The sequence below is a fragment of the Grampus griseus genome, assembly GCF_964374135.1.
Source record: "Grampus griseus genome assembly, chromosome: 1".
Classification (NCBI taxonomy): Eukaryota; Metazoa; Chordata; class Mammalia; order Artiodactyla; family Delphinidae; genus Grampus; species Grampus griseus.
In genome coordinates this window covers 130,686,851-130,708,325 of record NC_139017.1, presented here as the reverse complement: position 1 = coordinate 130,708,325, position 21,475 = coordinate 130,686,851, and the positions used below count along the sequence as shown (strand labels likewise).

The window sequence follows — 21,475 nt, the reverse complement described above, 5'->3', positions numbered from 1 at the left end:
ACAGAGCCTGACACATAGTAAGTGCTATATATCAGTGTTGGGTGAATAAAATAAAAAATAATAGTGTGGCTATAAATTGGTTTTTATTAGCCAAATGTATTTATAGAGTGTCAGTGTTATCTTCCGTGCTTAATGAAGAGAAATATGGGGCCCTCCCAGTGGATGAGAGGGGTTTGCACAATGATTTTGTTCATGAATTAATACTCAGTTCCTCTGTATTAGAATAATTCTCACCTAGGGGTACCTATACCATGTCATAATTTTAGGTTATGTTATTTTTAAACATACTTTTTAAAGGCAGTGGTATATGCCATGGTTTCCATGTGTTTTTGGAACTTAAGTGATTTAGCAAGAAGATTTTATACTGGTGAAATGCCTAAGAATGCAGTATCATTTCCCATAGTACACTGCTTTTGGAGCCTACTTATTGCCCAAGCGCAATAATAGATGGGCTTGTCTTCGGTCCATAGTATGACTGTGCTTAAGGATGTCAGAGATTCTTTTCCAACTCTCCCCAGATCTCTTGTGGTCCAACAAAATATCGATCATCAAAACTTTAAAAAAGAAATTTATATGTATTGAGCACTCAGACATGCAACTGAAGTTGTTAAGGTTATGTCTTTATCTTGATACAAGCTGATATTTGTGTGTATGTATAGAGTAATTTTTTTTTTTTTTTTTTGCGGTACGCGGGCCTCTCACTGTTGTGGCCTCTCCCGTTGTGGAGCACAGGCTCCGGACGCGCAGGCTCAGCGGCCATGGCTCACGGGCCCAGCCGCTCCGCGGCATGTGGGATCTTCCCGCACCGGGGCACGAACCCGTGTCCGCTGCATTGGCAGGCGGACTCTCAACCACTGCGCCACCAGGGAAGCCCTAGAGTGATATTTTAATAGATTTTGTTTTTGGAAGAATACTACCAGAATACTGGACACATAAAGTAAATAGTCAAATGAGATTCATGAGTCAGACATACCCTTTTCTATTGTGCTTATCTTTATTTGCACTTCGCAGATATTGCATTTTTTACAGATTGAAGGTTTGCAGCAACCCTGTGTTATTAGATGATGGTTAGCATTTTTTAGTAATAAGATATTTTTAAATTAAGGTATGACATTGTTTTTTTAGACATAATGTTATTGCACACTTTGTAGACTACAGTATAGTGTAAACATAACTGTTATATGCACTGGGGAAACCAAAAAACTTATGTGACTCACTTTATTGTAATATTCGCTTTATTGTAGTTGTCTGGAACCAAACCCACAGTATCGCAGAGGTATAACTGTCCACATACTTGTCTTAAGGCTATATATTTGTTTTTAGGGAACTGACTCATCTTTCTTTTTTGCTTGATCCTTAGGACCCCTTAGATCCCACAAGATCAGTGATTGTGATTCGCTCCCTGGTGGCAGATGGTGTGGCAGAAAGAGGCAGAGAACTATTACCTGGAGACCGCCTGGTCTCAGTCAATGAATACTGTTTGGACAACACCACACTTGCTGAAGCTGTGGAAGTGTTGAAAGCTGTGCCACCAGGCATTGTACACCTTGGCATCTGTAAGCCTTTGGTGGTAAGTGTCGAATTTCGTTAATATAGGAAATGATAATACTATATCATTATAGGATATTGATAATATCAGTAGTTAAGAACATGGATTTTGCAGACAAATACACCTGGCTTCGAATCCCTGTTCCACTGCTTACTATACATGTGTCTGTGCAAGTTTCTTAACGTCCTTAATTTTCAGAAAAACAATGTCTACCCCATAGGATTTTGAGGATTAAAGATGATATTTGTTAAGTGCTTATTAGCACATTACTACATCAGTGCTAGCTGCCAACATTACTAGTCCTACTGCTACTACTTTTATCTTTATACTTTTAACACAGACTTCTAAGTTCTCATTACATTCCTTATGTTATAAATTAAAATAAGTATGTTTATGTGTTTTAACTTTCATTTGGGCATGATGTTGAGATGGCTTGGTAAGTTGAAATCTAGTTAACCATATCTCAGTAAGATTTTATTATGCTTTTCTGACCATCAATGTGCCTTGTAACCCCTAGCATCTAAACTCCGATATGGTCAAGCCATCCTGAAGTCATCTTATTGTTTAATCTCATGTGCTATGTCAGATCACTGTTTGTTTTTCTTTTTCTTTTTCTTTTTTCCTGCAACTTCCCTAGATCACTCTTTCTGACTGAAGTATTATTAGTTATGGTGCTATTGAGGTTCCCCAATGTAAAAAAAATACTTGATGATAATTTTCAAGTGGCATTAAAGTATTATTGAGTGCTTATATATGTCACTCAGTATTTTAAGCTCTTTACATGCACTAATTTAGTCATCACAGGAACTTTAAGAGGAGGTAATCCTCTTATTACCACTACTATGTATTGAGTTAGTCAAGACACAGAGCTGAGTAACTTATGCAAGGTAATATAACTAGTAAGGGGGAGAGTTGGAATATAAACTCAGCAGAGTGGCTTCAGACCCTGTACTCTTAGCCACAATGCTATATGTTCCTATTCTAATTTGTGTCACAAGTTTAGTTTCATGCCGCATGTCTGAAACAGATAGCATGGTTGTAGTAGAGTGTTGGACTGGATTTCAAGAAATCTGGGCTCTGTTTCTAACTTTGCTACAAGTTAGCCCAGTGGGTCTCAAATTCAATGATATGTGATAGACGTAAGAATCACCTTGGAGATGGTTAAAATGCAGTTTCCCAGGTCCTACTCTCGGAGATTCTGACTTAGTGATTCTCGTGTGCTGTTCAGGAATCTGCCTCTTCAGTGAGTCACTGGCGTAGTTCTGATGCAGAAGTTTTGCCCTTTGAGAAGCACTATACCAGTAATTCGATCATAGGTACAGCACTTTTCTGAGCCTACTTTTTCATTTCTGAAAAGACTAAAAAAGACTAGAGAATTCATAAGATCTTTCTTAACTCTAAAATTCTTTTATTCTGTGAAATATATTAGCACACTACAAGTGTTCATATAGATAAATAGGTATATAGATAGAGATCTGTCTATATAGATATTGTTACATATGTTCATTTATAGACATAGATAGAGTCATGTATTACACATAGTATTTTTGCATTGGGGAACCTCGCGTGACCTTCATATATTACTTTATTATTCTTCACATATTATACATCAAGATCTATATATTACACCTATCAGATACTTTAAACATTTTGAAATGGAATATAGCACATAGCTAAGTCAAGTTCTTGACTTTATACTGTGTATTTGGGGTGTGAGTGTTGCCATAGTCAGTATATACCATGAGATACCCAGTTTGATTTTTGGACAAATTAAGGAGGGGAAACTTAATATTTTTATGGGACCTCATCTTGGTATTTTGGATTGTGGCAAGAGCTTTGTCTAGATTTTCCCTGATGATTATTTGCCTGATTATTTGGGTCACCAGAGAAAGTCCCAACTATTCATGATCTATAGGACCTAAGCAGTGTGACTTTACTTTGAAGCAATTGAAGGAAGTCTCAGGCAGTGTAAAGAACAGAACTTAGTAACAACTGGCTGTGGATTCCTGTGCTATTTCTGGCAGAGGTAGAGCTGCACAAACCTCAGGACCTTGGAGCCTTGCTCTGAGAGGATTTTGGAACGCCGTAATTGTGAGGTGGACCTTTGCCTAGGCTTCCCTCAGTGAGTAGAAGGCTGCCAGGATGCTGGGGAGTTGGGAGGCCAGTGAAGGAATTCGAGAAAAGGTCACTTTCAAGACTTAGTGATGATTCCACTAAAAATTTCTAAGTAATTCCTTCTTTAACATCTGGGTTCTTTTAGCAAAACTGTCTGTGAGCTGTAAATAGTGATGCATGGATATTCTCTGAGGTCTCTCTATTTCTCTGTCTCTCTCTCTCATGGTCCAGTTGGTGGCCACTTATCTCATCACTTAATGTTTGCTGAGCATTTGCTCAGTCCTCAGGAGAACCGGAGAGAGAGTATGAATAAGACGGTCAAAAGTCAAGTTGGAGCAAAAAGACTATGAATATGTAACAGGAGAATAGAATTCTTTTTTATTAAGTCTTGTACCATATAGATATATACTATCTATATAATATAGGTATTCTATAATCTTGCATTATAGTCTTATGTAGAAAGTTATTATCTGTATAGTTTCATGTTAACCAGAAATGTGACTTGACTTTCTCTTTTCCACAAACTCACCTCAGATGTCACAGATAAAAAATGAGTGAACTGACTTTAAAAAGTACATTGTATCTTCAGAACGCACAGGACAGAGCTGGCAATGGAGTTCTTGAGCCAGACATCTGTGGGATTTTGCTTAGTTCTGTGATTTGCAAAGCTGTGTGTCCTTGGGCCAGTTATTTAACCTCACCAGCTCCCACTTGGGATCACAGATCATGGTAGCCGAGATCACAGGCTCTAGAGCCAGACAGCCAGGGCTCACATTCTGGGTGTGTAACTGACTAGTTATGTACCTTTGAGCAAATTACTGTGCCTGTGTTACTCATCTGTAAAATGAGGTTAATAAGAGCACCTACTTCTTAGAATATGTATTAATATATTAATAAATATATTAAATGAATTGATATATTTAAAGTGCTAAAACCTGTGCCTGTGAGATATATATCTATTTGATGTTATTTTCATGTAAATATAAAAATCCTGACCTAATAGAATTGCTGTAAAGATTAAGCTGAGACAAAGCACGTAAAAGTGTTTACCATAGATTTTGATATATAGCTAGGACTTGATAAATTGTAGCTGTATTATTACCTGGGACTGATGCTGAGCTGGTAGGAACCGTGATGATTGTCCCTCTTCTGACGGAGAGTGGCTACCCTGTACCATTGTTAAATATTTTGAGTATCACCCTGTATAAACTTAGGTGTTTCTTAATATTAAGGTCTCTTCCTGGGAAAGTGATTTTTTCTTTAAGGAATACCTAAAAAGAATAAAAAGTTTGAGAAGCTTTGACCTGAACATGGCTTTTTTTGGTTATTAAAGAAAAATTTGATCTAATAAAACAATTTACATAAATTTTATTGTGTACTTGCATTTAATGGAAAGATAAGAATTAATCTGAAAAGCGTTTGAAACTAAGATATTTTCTTCATTACAAAAGTACTTCTTTGGTTGCCAGAGTTGGGGGCTGGGGGTGGGCAAAATAGGTTAAGGTGGTCAAAAGATACAAATCTCCAGTTATAAGTCCTAAGGATGTAAGGTATAGCATGGTGACTATAGTTAACAACACTGTATTGTATATTTGAAATTTGAGTTATTAACTAAACTTATCGTGGTGATTATTTTGCAACATATACATCTACCAAATCATTATGTTGTACACTTAAAACTAATATAATGTTTTATGTCAATTAGAACTCAATAAAAAAAAAGTTTCATGGTTGACAAAAACAGTTCTTCAGTCATGCTAAAATAATTAAAAATTAAAAGTGCTTCTATTTTCAGGAAGGTGATAAAGAGGAAGAAAATCATATTTTACATTCAAACAATAATGAAGACAAGACTGACATTTCAGGAACAGTTCATTATATAAATTCATCTTTAATACTTGAAGCACCCAAGGTATTTAGTACATTTATTTCCCAAGTAAACAGTTGCTATTATAAAGAAGACAAAAGCTTGTTCTCGCTCTCATTTCTTGGCTAAATAGATACAAATCAAATGATCCCCCCCCTTATTAATTTTTTTAATCGCAGATATTTATTTATTTATTTATTTATGGCTGCAGTGCGTGACACGCTGGATCTTAGATCCCTGACCGGGGTCAAACCCATGTCCCCTGCAGTGGAAGTGCAGATTCTTAACCCCTGGACCACCAGGGAAGTCCCTATTAATTTTTTTTAAACTGAAATCTTTTCTCTCTTGTATCACATTGCCTCCATAAATGACATAGCCCAGGTATAAGGCATTTTCAAAGAACAAACGTACCTCATTTTATATCACTAATATACTCTTAAAATTTTGAGGGTAGAACATATTTTTGAAAATAGACCTGCATTAAAAAAAAATGCTGTAGAATAAGAGCTATACAGAGCTTCTTATTGAATACTTTCTAAAGAAAAGAGTTATTTAGTCAAACCTTACTTTATGCTTTAATATTAGAAAGTATATTTTGAAGCTTTTCCCTTTTTATTCTTAAAATGAATTGTGTTTATTTTGCTTCTTGAGTTAGAATATGGTTTTGCTTTACTTGATAACAACTGTCTTTTGATATTCTTTACATAGTTTGTTGACAGTGTCTAAAACTGATATGTAGTCCTATAATGTCCATTATATTTTTGTAGTTTAAACATTTTTTGTTACAGTTTCATAACTGTGTGACATGTTTAAATATGCCTTCTAAATGCAGTTTTTTTTCTTTTTTTGAAATAACTAGATTACAGTATTTGGTATAGTATATTAATTTAAAAGTGTCACTGCAATGTTGTCTAGCTGCAAGTGAGGAAGCAATGGGAAGGAGTAGATTCATTTCAGGAATTTGCATTTATTGATACTTAATGAATAGGACTTAAAATAGGAAATGTCGTTGATCCCTTAGAGGGAATTGGGCCTCATTGTGCCCAGCACCCTAAGGTGCCTTGGAGTTAGGTCAAAGGCTCAGCAGATCCATATATTCCTCAAGCGTTACCTAGGAACTCAACAGAGTTTCTGCTCATGCATGACTGTCTAGCTTCAGTTTTATGTACTTGCTTTTCTGATTAGTGAAGTATGAATTAATTGAAGAGCATACTGTATTCATTCCTTTTGTTTTATATTATTAATGCAGATGCGAAAATAAATTTCTATTAAGTGGTATATTATAAAAGAGTCATACTCAAAGTAGTTGAGACATATTCCCCATATCTTCAGTTTATAGAGAATGTTTTGTAGACATTCAAATAACCATTAATTTCTTTTTAGTTACATAAACCTGAAAATCCTGACCTTTTAAGTCTTTGCTTTCTTAAGTGATAGTAGGAAGCGCATCCATGTTTATGTATTAGTTTTTATATGAGATGCAGGAGTTAAATATTCAATGTAGCAATTTAACAAAATTCCTATTTCTGACTGAAAATTTTAAGGCAGTTGATGTATAGTGAACCTTTCAGACTAGTCAGTCACCTTGCCAAAGGCAGATTTTTGCCTCTTGTCGTTTGTTTCTTTTCAGGGTTGAGGCTTGAGGCTTGTGTGGCAGTGAGATTGTATTTCTTCTCATTTGTAATGGAGAGCTGTCAGGTTAACCATGCATTGTCATGTAATACCGTCATTGCAGTTATGTCAGCGGTTAATTTTCCAGTTAATGTGTAGGGTGCAGCTTTAATACAGACGTAGTTTAAAGGTTTTTTTTTTTTACAATTTTTATTCACAGGGATTTAGAGATGAGCCCTATTTTAAAGAAGAGCTTGTGGATGAGCCATTTCTAGATTTGGGAAAGGCTTTCCAGTCCCAACAAAAAGAGATAGACGATAGTAAGGAGGCCTGGGAAATGCTTGAATTTATGGCGCCTAGATTGCAGGAAATGGGTGAAGAAAGAGAAATGCTTGTTGATGAAGAATATGAGCTCTATCAAAACCACTTTCAGTCCATGGAATCGTATCCCTCATCTCACATTCAAGAGGCTGCTCCTGTTCCATCCATGAAGGAGCTTCACTTTGGTACACAGTGGTACCGGGATTGTGAACTGCCTGAGCCTCAAGAAGCCAGGTCCATGATGAGCGTGTATTCCCAGGAGATGCAGCAGTGTGGCTATAGCACTGAAAAGATGGTAAGGGATTAGAACACATCTTCCACATCCTCCCTGACTCCCCCTGAACAAAATTCAATGGATCTTTTCATCATTAATCATTTTTTCCAAAATGTACCATACAGTGTGTTGCTTTAAGTAAACCTCATCATTTCTGTATTATGTAACTTCTGGCTGGAGTCAATAAGCTGTAGTTGCCTTGCTTTTATGGTGGGTTTTATTTTTTTTACCTTGATGTTTTAGTGATGTTTTTCTCCTAATTACCGATTTCAAGGAAGAGTTCTTTTGCCATTTGTGATTTTTTTTAAAAAAAATTCTCTCAGGGAGACACAGCTCTGTATTTCTCACATCACGTATTTGTCAAGGAAAATCAAGGCAAAATTGATTAAAGATTTATTGTTGTTTCTGACTTGCTTATCCACACTGTTCTCTGTATTATATATGATACTAAATAGAAAGTCACTGAACTCTAGAAGATTATCTTTACATTTGTGATACTACCTGTTGACAACTTTGCAGGAAAGCATTATATTTTAATAGGTTTGCCCTTGCTATTAAATCACCAATAAGTTTTTTTAAAAATCAAATTAGAGTTAACTGGTCACCAGTTGGAATCTTTCATTAGGGATATTTTTAATGTTTTATTTTTGTTTGTTTATTTCTTTCCCCAAATTAACTTCCAAGCAAATGAAAAGAAAGTTTTTGTATGGGGTACATAGCAGTGTGTTCAGGTGCAGTACGGTGCCCTCCTCACTGAGTCAGCAACTTCCCTGCAGTGATGTGCAAAGTAGCCTTCATTTGCTCTCTCACAGGCAGATAGAGCTGGATTTTTTCCTTGCCTCCCTTAGATCTTCCTACATTTATCCTTTTTGCAAATGCCTGTGGGTCCCTCTGCTATGCAAGATGCTGTATTTATATATTTAAGGAACCCCAGAGGATTACCCCTGGTAGTGGACTCTGGGCAGTCTACAAGCGAACAGATATTTGGGATTATGTGACTAATGTGGGAAGAGGTGACATCGAATCACCTGGTATGTTGCCACTGACATTGGTTCTTTCTACTTCTGCCAGTCCCACTCCTATGTCTGTAAGTGCTTGACCTCAAACAATAGTCAGTTATATGGAGCAAGTTAGTAATTGCAGATTATTGAATATTCATAAATACTGCCTTGTTATGGTGTTTTCTTCCATAAAAATGAATTTTTCTATTTTTTTTTTTTTTGCGGTACGCGGGCCTCTCACTGTTGTGGCCTCTCCCGTTGCGGAGCACAGGCTCCGGATGCACAGGCTCAGCGGCCATGGCTCACGGCCATGGCTCACGGGCCCAGCCGCTCCGCGGCATGTGGGATCTTCCTGGACCGGGGCACGACCCTGTGTCCCCTGCATCGGCAGGCGGACTCTCAACCACTGCGCCACCAGGGAAGCCCATATACACATTTTTTAAATATTCTTTTCCATTATGGAAAAGAATATAAAATATCATCATAAGATATTGACTCTAGTTCTCTGTGCTATACAGTGGGACCTTGTTGTTTACCCATTCTATATATAAAAGCTTATGTCTGCTAACCCCCGCCTTCTACTCCATCTCTCCCCCAAACCCCTCCCCTTTGGCAACCACGAGTCTGTTCTCTATGTCCGTGATTCTGTTTCTGTTTCGTAGATAGGTTCATTTGTGTCATATTTTAGATTCCACATATAAGTGATATCATACGGTATTTGTCTTTCTCTTTCTGACTTAGTTCACTTAGTATGATAATCTCTAGGTCCATCCATGTTGCTGCAGATGGCATTATTTCATTCTTTTTTATGGCTGACTAACATTCCATTGTATATATATGCCACATCTTCTCTATCCATTCATCTGTTGATAGACATTTAGGTTGTTTCCATGTCTTGGCTACTGTGAATAGTGCTGCTGTGAACATAGGGGTTCATGTATCTTTTTGAATTAGAGTTTTGCCCGGATATATGGTCATTAGCTCTTTTCCTCCCTTCCCCACACCCAGCAGTGATGACAATGTATGGGAGGAAAAACCCTTTTTCCTCTACCCTCCTAGGTTCTTCTGGCTGAGGCCCTGGAAATTAAACTGACAAAAGACAGATTAAGAAAAGAAAAACCATTTATTAACACCTGCATCATGCATATACACAGGAGAAACTCAGTGATGATTCACTGAAAGGAGGGGTTAGAACTTGGGCTTATACAGCATCTTAACAAAGAACAGTGAATTTGTAGAGAAGTAACAAGACAAAGGAAAAGGGATTTGGGCTTTTAGGGTCAGCAGACTGTGGGAAGGGAAATATATGGGGGGGAATTGATGGAAGATAAGGATTGTTGTAGTAAGGTTTGTCATGTACATCTCTCTTAGTGCCATCTCTGAGCTGAAGAGTCTAGAGTTGTCTCTGGTGATTGAGAATCAGGGGAGGATAGAAAGCTTTTCTGAGTTCACTCTTTTTCTTCAGTTCAAAATAATCCTTATGCCAAAGTGGCATATTTCTGGGTGGAATATTCTGATCCCCTGTAACAGCTGTACCCACATGATCAGGATGGGCTTGGATCTTTATTTGCCTTTCTCTCATTATGGTGGATCCAGTGACGATACTTTATTATCTAATATAATAAGCCCTGAGTGGGTGGATTTTAAAAACACAGTGAAATACCTTACAAATATGTAATTCCCAATGCTCTTCTATTTAGAGGGTGCCCTCCAAAAAGGTAGAGGAACATTAATTATCACTTCTGTCTTCATTGTAATATCCATTTTGGGTTACAGATATAGCTATATTTGTGGAGTGGAAATAGTACCCAACGATGTATAAGTTTATCATTCTCTACCACCCTGTTACTCCATTTTAGTTGAAGGGTGAAGCCATCAAGATTTATAGATCTGGTTCTTTATTTTTAATTGTGATAAAATACACATTACATAAAGTTGACCTTTTAAGCATTTTTAGGCTTATAGTTCCTGTGGCATTAATACACTCACATTATTGTACAACCATTATCACCATCCATCTCCAGAACTTTTTCATCTTCCCAAATTGAAACTCTGTACACACTAAGCAATAACTTCTCATTCTCACCTTCCCTCCTCCTCTGGCAACCAACCACAATTCTACTTTCTGTCTCTCAAAATTTGACTACTCAAAGCACCTCATGTAAGTGGAATCATACAATATTTATCCTTTTGTGTCTGGCTTATTTCACTTAGCATGATGTCTTCAAGGTTCATACATATATCGTGTCAGCGTTTTCTCACTTTTTGAGGCTGAATAACATTCCACTGAAGGTATATATACCACCTTTTGTTTACTCATTCATCAGCTGATGGACATCTGTACTGTTTCTATCTTTGGCTATTGTGAACAATGCTGCTGTGGACACTGGTATACAAATATTTGTTCAAAAACCAGATTTTGGGTGCTTTACACCCAGAAGTGAAATTGCAAGATCATATGTAATTCTGTTTAATTTTTTTAGGAATCATTGTACTGTTTTCCATAGAAACTGTACCATTTTCATTTCTGCTGGCAATGTACAAGTTTTCTAATTTCTCTACATGCTCACCAACACTTGTTTTCTGTTTTTTAAATAGGTGTGAAGTGATAGCTCACTGTGGTTTTGATTTGTATTTCTCTATTAGTGACCTTGAGCAGCTTTTCATATGCTTATTGGCGATCTTCAAATATCCTTTGGAGAAATGTCTAAGTCCTTTGCCCTTTTTAAAAATATCTGATTCTTTTTGCCTGAGGATTAGTTACCTGAGAATAATTTTATGTTTTTATTTTTTTCTCTATTTAGAAAAAAACTGAATTGATTTTTCTAAAGATTTAACCTTTCATACCCGCTGTATTGAAATCTCAGATTTAGGCATCAATTCTTATTCCTCAGTTCCATAATGCCATTCACTTAAAAAAAAAATCCAGACAGTTCAAAAATTGTTGTAAAATTTCTTCTTTTTAAGTAGTCAGTGGCTGCCATCTCCTCCTGACTCCCTTCTCTAATAAGTTCTTCTTATTTTATTCTAGGCAACTAAGTAGTCATATTTCCTTTCTCACCTCTTTTTTAATATTTGAGTTGAATTCTTTGTACTGTAACCTTCTTTGGGTATCTGATACAGTTATATACTCAATTATATTCATAATCTATTTGATAAAACCTAGCAGTATTTGGTACATCAGTTTATGAGAGGTCCTTTTCTTATCATTGACGTATGACCAGTATAACCATGAAAAAACATGGACTGTTGTAAAAAATATAATTCATTTTTTTGTTTCGAACAACCTAAATTTCCAACAATAGAGAATAACATAGTGTTATTCACCTTAAATGAGTTAAGGTAAATGCCTACGGTGACCATAATGTTGTCATTTAATTTCATGCATATAAATGCTTTTTAAATATCATAATAAAATACATCAATGAAAATTGTATGTTCTGGAAGATTGTAACTTTGGAAAACCGTAAAAGACGTGTGTAAAAGGAAGACAAGGAAAGTGTAATAACTTTTGACTGTGCTTACCTGTAGGTTTTAGGTTTGGGGAACAGGTTGTTCACTAGGCAGATAAGAGTGTCAGGGAGGGCAGAGCAAAGGCTTAGAGCTATGAAAATTCACTAGGTGTTTCCAGATCAGCAATGAAGCTATTTAAGTTGTGATCCAGCATGATCCAGGACATAATGAGTATCAACTGTTGACCTTGCTTAACTTGATAGATCTTTTATTCCTCTGCCTTGGTGAATGTTTATTTAAATCTACTTATTAATGTTTATAAAACAATTTTTTTTTTGGTAAAAAATACACTGTTTGGAAAAAACAGATTTTACTAGCCTATACTCTTACAGATATTAAGTTACTAACATTTGTTACTGCTTACCACAGTATAAACCGTTACTTGAGAAGGCTTGTTTGCAGGGCCAGTTTTCCGCTATCATTATGATCTGGATTGAACAACATTATGGTGTTCCACATTTTGTCATAAAGTACTAATGCATTTCTGTTTTCTTCCTCTTGAGATGAAAGAAAACTTTGGCATCGATTCCCTATCCTCCATACCCTCAGCTGAAGGAAACAGTCAACAAAGCAGATTTGATGATCTGGAAAATCTTAATTCGTTAACGGAAAGTAGTCTGGATTTAGGTTTGTGATTTTCGTTTCTCATAAACACAAATTACATTATTTTGCAATCTTTCAGTTTTATTGGTATATATGATGAATTTTACTGTCACATTTTCATTCATTATAATGTTTTGAATTGAAATCTGCTTATTAATTAATCTGCTTCAAAATATCTGGAAAAATAACGCGAGTCATATTTCAACTTAGAGCTTTCAGATTCTGTTTTCTGAGAGAGCTGCATTTTCCCTGCCTCATTTTGCTTTTTATTAGCTTCATGGATTAAAACTAAAACTACTGCCTTATGCCAAATCTGAAATAAGACTCTAGTAATATATATTAAAATCTCTGATGCTATTAAGTGATACTGTTAGCTCATTGAATGGGGTTGTTAAATATTAATAAAGAGAGACATATTTTAAACATTTATGAAACATTTTTATAGCCATATATTACAGTCAATTTTGGTACATTAATAACTTAGTTTCCATTAAAGAATCCTAAAAGTATAGTGCTTTTCTTTGCCTCTTCCCATATTGATTCTTATATATTTTTGAAAACTTGACTTTAAAAAATAATCTTTCCTCATCTAACACTGCAATATTTAATGTCGTAATATTAAGATCCTTAGGTGAACCTGGTAAGTTCTTTCATAGCATTGGGATTTATAGAGCCATTGTTCAGGATTTATGCTGTCCTTCAACTGTTTTGACTCTACTTATAGGAAAAGTCTTTCTCTGTGGGCAGTTCTTGTGTTGTATGGTAATATGCTATTAGGAGAGAGAGATAGCTATAGAAAAGTTATATAACTGTTTTTTATGAATTCAACATTCTGTCAGGTAAAAATCTAAAGAATGGAATTCTTAATGTGGTTAAAGATTGAAGGCATCTATGAGATGATAACAGTTGCCAGTTCCCTGCAGGTCAGAACACATCATGAATAGTTAATTTAAAAAGAAAATTAGGATAGTCAATTTTGAGTATCTAAGATTAAATGAGTCTATTCAATTTTTCATAATGTATAACTGATTGTGACTAGGAGAAAAATGGGATTTTTCACCAAAACTCTCCTGGTATACTATTTTTTTTTTTAATTCACCACATTTCTGTATCCTCTGACTATTAAATACTTAGAGATTTATGGCACAAATGAATTCATAAATGAATTAATGGTCCATATCTGTTTGATTACAGTTGACACTTTATAGCCATATAAGCACTATTTTGGGCCACATAATTCTGTTGTAGAGGGCTTACCTGTGCATTGTAAGATGTTCGCAGCCTCCCTGCCTTCTAACCCTAGATTCAGTGGTATTCCCAGTCATGATCAAAATCAAAATGTTTTCAGACATTGGCAAATGTCCCTTGGGAGACAAAATTGCCCTGGTTGAGAACCATTCACTGTTTTATACTATCAGGATTGAAAGGAATAGACTAGAAATATGGGGTGGGTGTTTGTGAGGAAGGGCAGTGGAGTTGGGAAAAAGATAGGGAAAGGGCTTTTGTCCTCATGGGATGATCTAATCTTCCTCTGAGCCCTGCTCTGGATATCATCTAAGTGACTCCAAAGTTATTTCCTCTGCCTTCTGCTGCCTGTATGAGTTTCCTAGGGCTGTTGTCACAAAGAGCCACAAACTCGGTGGCTTACAACAGCAGAAGTTAATTCTCTCACTGTTCTGGAGTCCAGAAGTCCTAAATGAAGATTCTGTGCTCCTTCTGAGAGCTCTAGGGAAGAATCTGTTCTTTTCCTTGTCCAGCTTCAGGTGGCTCCAGCGTCCTTTGGCTTGCGGCTGCATCATTCTAATTTCTGCCTCCGTCCTCACGTGGCCCTCTCCCCTTCTCCCTATCCATGTCTTCTCTTCTTCTCTCTCTTATAAGGACACCTGCTGTTGGATTTAGGGCCCACTTGGATAATCAGGATGGTCTTATTTCAAGATACTTAATTTAATTACATCTGCAAAGCCCTTTTCTCCATATAAGTTCTCATTTATAGGTTCTGTGGCAGAGATATACATATTTTAGTTGGGCCACCATTCAACCCACCATACTGCCTTAATCTAATATTTGACAAGGCCCTGGGAATTTAGTTTTGGAGATTATAGCTTTAGGAATTAAGCTACACTTGTATACCTTAGGCCTGTCCTCACTAGAAGAGTGTTCATAACGACATGCTGTTTGGAAAAATTTTTGAGAGCTGCCAGAATGCTGTGTGGCAGGTGTGAGTACTTGGGTTAGTGCTAACCATGGGCGGACTAAGAAATTATTGGTACAGAGTCAGTATAATTTCAGTCCCAGGCCCCTGAGTACTAAGCCATTAACCTGCTGTGTCACCAGGCGAGCCTCCCGCTTCTCCAAGCCCCTCCACTTCTTCAGCTGTAAAATGATGGAATTGGGCTAAGTGTTCTGTGAGGCCTCTTTCACATCTGTAGCCCTTTGACCACTCTGTTAGTAACAGACAATTTTAGATTTACTTATGAGCAATTACATTAAAAATTATTTTTGAGAACCTATGTGTAAAGGGCTATTTTTGACCCTGTACTTAATCTAAAAGTAGGTTTCCTCTAAGAGCCTATGCTCTTCACGGGCTGTGAAACTAAACCTAGAAATGAGCATAATTAATAATGTAAAGCATACAAGATAAATGTCAAATCAGTAATACATTTAGTGTTAAGAGATTTCAGAAGATTTCAGACAGAAAGTAGTTCTGTTTCCCAGTCTTTGACTGGCCCAGCCTGGAATGGGCCTCCAGTGAACCTGGATGAATTTCTGTCATTGCACACAGCGTCAGGCACACTCGCGTATTTGCATGCCTGTCTATAACCATGAGCTTCTGGAGGTCAAGGCTTATGCCTGATTATGTTACCATAGTGGGTGCTCAAGAAATATTTCTTGAATGAGAAGGTGATGTGCTGCTCCTGTGTGGTGATTTAAAAGCATACCGATTCCCTACTTGTTTTTTTCCAGTTGCTTAGTTGTGCCGTAACGCCCTCTCTTCTCTACTTGCATTCTTCTTGCCTTTATTTTGTTTATCTTTCTATTCCTGCACCTCACTAAGTATAAACCTTTTGGAAATTTCCCCCATTTCTCTCCTATAAGCTTTAACTTCCATTTGTCTAGGAACCTTTTTTTTAAACTTCCCTGGGGACTTCTTTCGTGGTCCAGTGGTTAAGAATCGCTTTCCAAAGCAGGGGTTGCAGGTTCGATCCCCGGTTGGGGAACTAAGATCTCATGTGCCGCGAGGCAACTAAGCCTGCACGCTCTAGAGCCCACGCACCACAACTAGAAAGGAACCCGTGTGCCGCAATGAAAGATTGCGCATACCGCAATGAAGATCCCGCAGCTAAGACCCGATGCAGTCAAATAAATAAATAAATATTTAAAAAAGTAAATAAGTAAACTTCCCTGTTTACCTAACCTGTGTGCTTCTGTTGTGGCTGTTACCTAACAACTGCATAGGCCCCGAAGGATGCGATTTATTTTATGGGCTCCCGGGTACCGTGGTGCACTTGATGAACAGCTCTGTAAGTCTGCCTGTGTCAAGCACGGTGAGAGAGGAGAGATGTGTATCTGAGCACTGCCAAGGTGTCCGTGGAGGAGGAGTGGGCAAAGGGTATGGGCAGCCTTGTGTGGAGCAGGTAATGAAAAGTTTTAAAGAAACTGAAGCAACCTATGAAACCCAGTGCCGCAATTTAATAGGCTGCTTTAGCAGCATAGCTGGATGGGAAATAGCTCTGCAAATAGAGCCGGTTCTCTGTTCTTTCAACTCCTGTGTTAGGCCATTCGTGCCAGAATTTCCATCCCATCCCTGGCCCCTTCTCAAGGGGGAGAAGGTAGACACAGGCAAAGCTAGAGCAGTGCGGCACTGGTATGGATTTGACTGTGCAGGAATGTAGGCCCAGGGGATGGGAGTGAAGCATGTCTGAGGTACCGGAGACTTCCTTTAATACCACCTGAGCATTACAGTTACTTTCACCCCCTCTTCAGATTCTCTGCTGATTAGATCCTGATTCCAGTGTGTCTAGACAAGACAAAAAGCAGAAGTAGAAGTGAGTTTACTAGAAAATTTGTTCAATATGAAGAAATGGAAAGTTTAGGTGATGCTTATAGGAAAAGGTTTAGAAGAGTGTCTATATCTCTTAGTGATCATTTCCAATATTCTGATGAGCCAAGTCTCAAAAATATACCATAAATGTATGGATTTAAGGGAGGCATTTGATTCACTATTCATCATATTTGTATAACATGATGAAGAAAGATTGGCTGGGAATTTATAATGGATGAGATATAATGGATACTGAGGTATATCTTAAGAGTAATTAATGGGTTTATGCCAGTCTGGGTGCAGGTCTCTAAACATGTGCTGTAGGACTGCATGCACAGCTCTGCTCTTTTTACTCCTTTTTTCAGTAAATGGGAAAATGACACAGGTGATGTGTCAGGTAAATTTGTACATTCTTTTTTGTTTTGGCTGTGCCACGTGGCATGCGGGATCTTAGTTCCCTGACCAGGGATCAGACCCATGCCCCCTGCAGTGGAAGCATGGAGTCTTAACCATTGGACCTCCAGGGAAGTCTCAATTTGTTCATTCTAATTAGTAAAAATTCCTTGACCTGGAATTCCCCACCTATAAAATATGGTTGCTATTATCTTTTCTAACTCATAGTTTAATGTGAGAATTAAATAAGGTAACAAATGGAAAAGAATCCTGGAATTTATAAACAAAGCCCCTTTAAAAATGTAAGTGTTTTTATTTGGTTATTTGTTATTCTGTGGAATTATTTTTTTTTAATCAGTGAAATGTCAGTATGCCTGTAATTGAGACAGCCTAGGTTGATAAAGGGAAAATTTAGTAAAGTAAGAATACTATCGTAGAGGGGATTCTTAATTGAATGAAAGATTCTTTAAATTCTGCAGTGCTTTATGATTTTCAGACGTTTCACATACATGATTTCATATAAGCCCATAATAACTTTTTTTTCTCCCTACCCCTATATTACCCTTCCCCACTTCCCTCTCCCCACTGGTAACCACTAGATTGTTCTCTGTATCTGTAAGTCTGTTTCTTTTTTGTTTTATTCACTAGTTTGTTGTATTTTTTAGATTCCACATATAAGTGATATCATATAGTATTTGTCTTTCTCTTTCTGACTTATAAGGGGGATTCTTTTGATAAAAGATTCATATTGCTAAAATAACATCTTTTCAGTGAGACCATGCTTAAAATTGTAACCCTCTTTCACTGAGCAACCCCTATCCCCCTTCCTTGCAGAATTTTTTTTACCATAGTACTGTCACCATCTGACATATTAAATGTTTTACTTATTTAGTTTAGTATAAATAAGTCTTCCCTCTGGAAGGGGCCTGCCTGTAGTAGATATCCATGACTATTTATTGAATTAATGAAGAATGAATGAGTATAATGAAGAATGAATGAGTATATCGTGTGCTCACTATCATCTGGGTTTACTCTTTAGGCATGATGATTCCAAGTGACGTTCAAGGTCCTGGCTTGCTTGTTGAACTTCCTGCTGTGGCTCAAACAAGGGAGCAAGAAGACTTGCCTCTATACCAGCTCCCCAGGGCTCTAGCTGTTTCCAAGGCCTCGGCATACATAGGAATGTTGTCTTCTAGACATGCCACTGATGCATGGTATGATATTATTTCTCTTTGTTTTCACATTGTAAAATAGCTTTCTTTTTGCTTCTATTAAAAAAAAAACATTGTAAAGCAATTATACTCCAATAAAGATGTTTAAAAAAAAAAACGAAAACAACCGGGCATGATTACGGTGGAACATTTGGAAAATGCAAGGAAATATTATGAATAAAACCCACCATACAAAACAATTACTGTGAGAATTTCACATACTTAAAATTGTACCATATATATAATTTCTTTTATATATATACAATTTTGTATTCTTGCAGTTGTCTGCAAAATAGATTATGGGAGCATTTACTTAGAGAATGGAAGGTTAATTAAGAATTTAACAACTCAAGCAAGAAGTACTCAAGGACAAATTAGGGAGGGACTGGACTTAAGAGTTAGAGCAGCTGTAGGAATTGGTGACTGATAACATGCTGGGAGTGAGAAGGAGTAGGAGGACGATCTGTGTGTCTGAATGGGGCAACTAGATGGATAGTGGGACCATTAATTCTTTGGCATAAGATTATAAGAGCATGAACAGATTGAAGAGGAAAATGATGAGTTCTGTTTGGGACATGTTGAGGGTTCAGGTATCCATAGGACAATAAAGTGAAATGGAGTTAATTAAATACATGACTCTGGGGACTAGTGTTGTGGTCTATCCTGATATGGATAATTGGGAACAAGATCAAGTGTAGGTGAAACTTCTGGATTTGAATAGTCATCCAGGGGAGGCTCAAGTGATAAAAGAACAGGGCCAAAATTGGAGTCCTGCAAAGCAGCAATATTAAGGGCATGAACTGAGGAAGAAAATAATGAAATGGAATGAACAAAAGGTAGAAGGAAATTGATGAACTAGAGGTTGATATCGAAACCAAGGGAAGAGAGCATTTTAACAAAAGGATCATTGCAGACTATTGTTACATGCTACGGAGAGGTCAAGGTAGATAAAATGGAAGAGTTTTCGTGGGGCTTGATCACATGGTTGCCCTTGGTAAACTTAGAACAGTTTCATTAGAGTGGAAATCAGAGAGTAGTGAGTTGAGAATTGAACAGGTCAGATATTGGACAAAGTAAGAGCAGACTAATGTTTTGAGGAACCTGATCGTGAAAAGAGGCAGAAAGAACACATGTTACCTAGACAACTGAAGGGCACTGTGGAAATGCGACAAGGGGGCAGATATATATATATACATCTACATATGCATCTATATATGCATCTACATATATATATATACACATACACACACACACATGCACACACACATAGATTGTGAAAGATCCAGAAAAGGAATATGTAGATGCTAGAAAGTGGGTGATTAAGTGTAGTCCCTGGAGAGGGTGGAGGGAGAGGACACTGCACACCTAGAGAGATTAACTTCTAATAGTTTGATAGGAGGAAGCTCATCTCCTGCATGGACACAGGTGCCAGGAATGAAAGGAAGGTACAAATGCAGTACTATTAGTACCTTGAGGACTGGAATCCAAGGAGGTTCTTGTCCAATGACCTTGATTTTTTTTTTTCTGTCATTTAGGAGAAAGGTTATTTACTCAGAATGATGGGGTGCTAGTCAAGTGGGCCATAAAAGGAGAGGTGTGAGAGTAGAGATTAGCTTTAGAAACAAGGGTAGGAGAGTAATGGCCTAGTGGTGAGAAGGAATTTAGAAAAATATTGACTCCGTTTTCCCAGCTTGGCAGGGAGTGAGAGAGTGAGTGTCACCCACTCAAGTGTGGCATCCATGGCAGAGAAGCGGAAGCTGTTGAGAGAACAGAGGAGGTTGAGAGAACACTGAGGGAAGAAGTTAGCAGGTGGGGTGGCTTCTTTACAATTCAAGGAGATTCCTTGGAGAGTGACAGGTAGTTTGGCTGGGGGGGGGGCCTTGGGGGGGTATGGGAACAGAAGAACCTCTGAAAGAAACACCAGAACCGTGTAGCACTGTGAGTACAGGACAGGAGAGGCGAACGAAGGAGTTGGAGGTGTTGCAAAGCATAACAGAGATGAGAAAGGGGTGGGATTAATTGGCCTTATTGCTTTATTTATTTATTTATTTTTATTGGAGTATAGCTCACTTACAATGTTGTGTTAGTTTCAGGTGTACAACAGGTGAATCAGTTATACATATATAGATATATATCGTCCTAAGTAAAGTAAGTCAGACAGAGAAAGACAAATATCATAGGATATCACTTATTTGTGGAATCTAATTTAAAAAATGATACAAATGAACTTATTTACAAAACAGAAACAGACTCACGGATCTTGAAATCAAACTTATGGTTACCAAAGGGGAAACGTTGGGGGGGAAGTGATAAATTGGGAGACTGGTATTAACATATGCATAGAATAGATAACTAATAGGGACCTACTATATAGCCCAGGAAACTCTACTCAATGTTCTGTAATAACCTATATGGGAAAAGAATCTTAATGCTTTTATTGAAACCTTAGTCCAAGAAAGATTTTGTGTTATATGAAGTGTCTCAGACTTATATCACTTCTCTGTTCAGCGACCTGTGGCCTTTGCCTAGAGTTTTAGATAGAACTTCAGTAAAAAGTTGTCTGGCTTCTGTGTAGCTCATCTCTGGGTGGAAAGGGAAGACCCATAGGCCCAACTAGTTGGAGGAATCCGGTGGCTTTTCACTCAGCAGACCTGGACCAGGGTATAGAGGGGAGGAGCTGACAGGCCCAGGGTCCTCATGCGAGGGATCTAAGCAGCTCCCAGAGGAACGGAACGCAGTGTCAAACAGCCAGGGTTTGTTTTTTAATACTTTTTTTTAAAAATTAAGGGTACTTTAATTAATTAATTAATTTATTTATTTTTGGCTGTGTTGGATCTTCGTTTCTGTGCGAGGGCTTTTTCTAGTTGTGGCAAGTGGGGGCCACTCTTCATCGCGGTGCGCGGGCCTCTCACTATCGCGGCCTCTCTTGTTGCGGAGCACAGGCTCCAGCCGTGCAGGCTCAGTAGTTGTGGCTT

At 37.6% G+C, this 21,475-nt stretch overlaps 1 protein-coding gene across 9 annotated transcripts in view; it reads left to right on the top strand.

The window, feature by feature from the left end:
* The window catches only part of PATJ (PATJ crumbs cell polarity complex component), a 357,190-nt gene that overhangs the window by 106,116 nt on the left and 229,599 nt on the right, over positions 1–21,475 (top strand). For 8 of the 9 annotated variants that reach the window (XM_082652883.1, XM_082652881.1, XM_082652882.1 and 5 more), the window contains 5 exons: positions 1,361–1,570; positions 5,460–5,576; positions 7,363–7,758; positions 12,755–12,878; positions 18,329–18,503. In XM_082652883.1, the coding sequence (XP_082509009.1) occupies positions 1,361–1,570; positions 5,460–5,576; positions 7,363–7,758; positions 12,755–12,878; positions 18,329–18,503 (1,022 nt within the window). The remainder of the gene's footprint in view (positions 1–1,360; positions 1,571–5,459; positions 5,577–7,362; positions 7,759–12,754; positions 12,879–18,328; positions 18,504–21,475) is intronic. The other variant, XM_082652885.1, reaches the window with a different exon arrangement.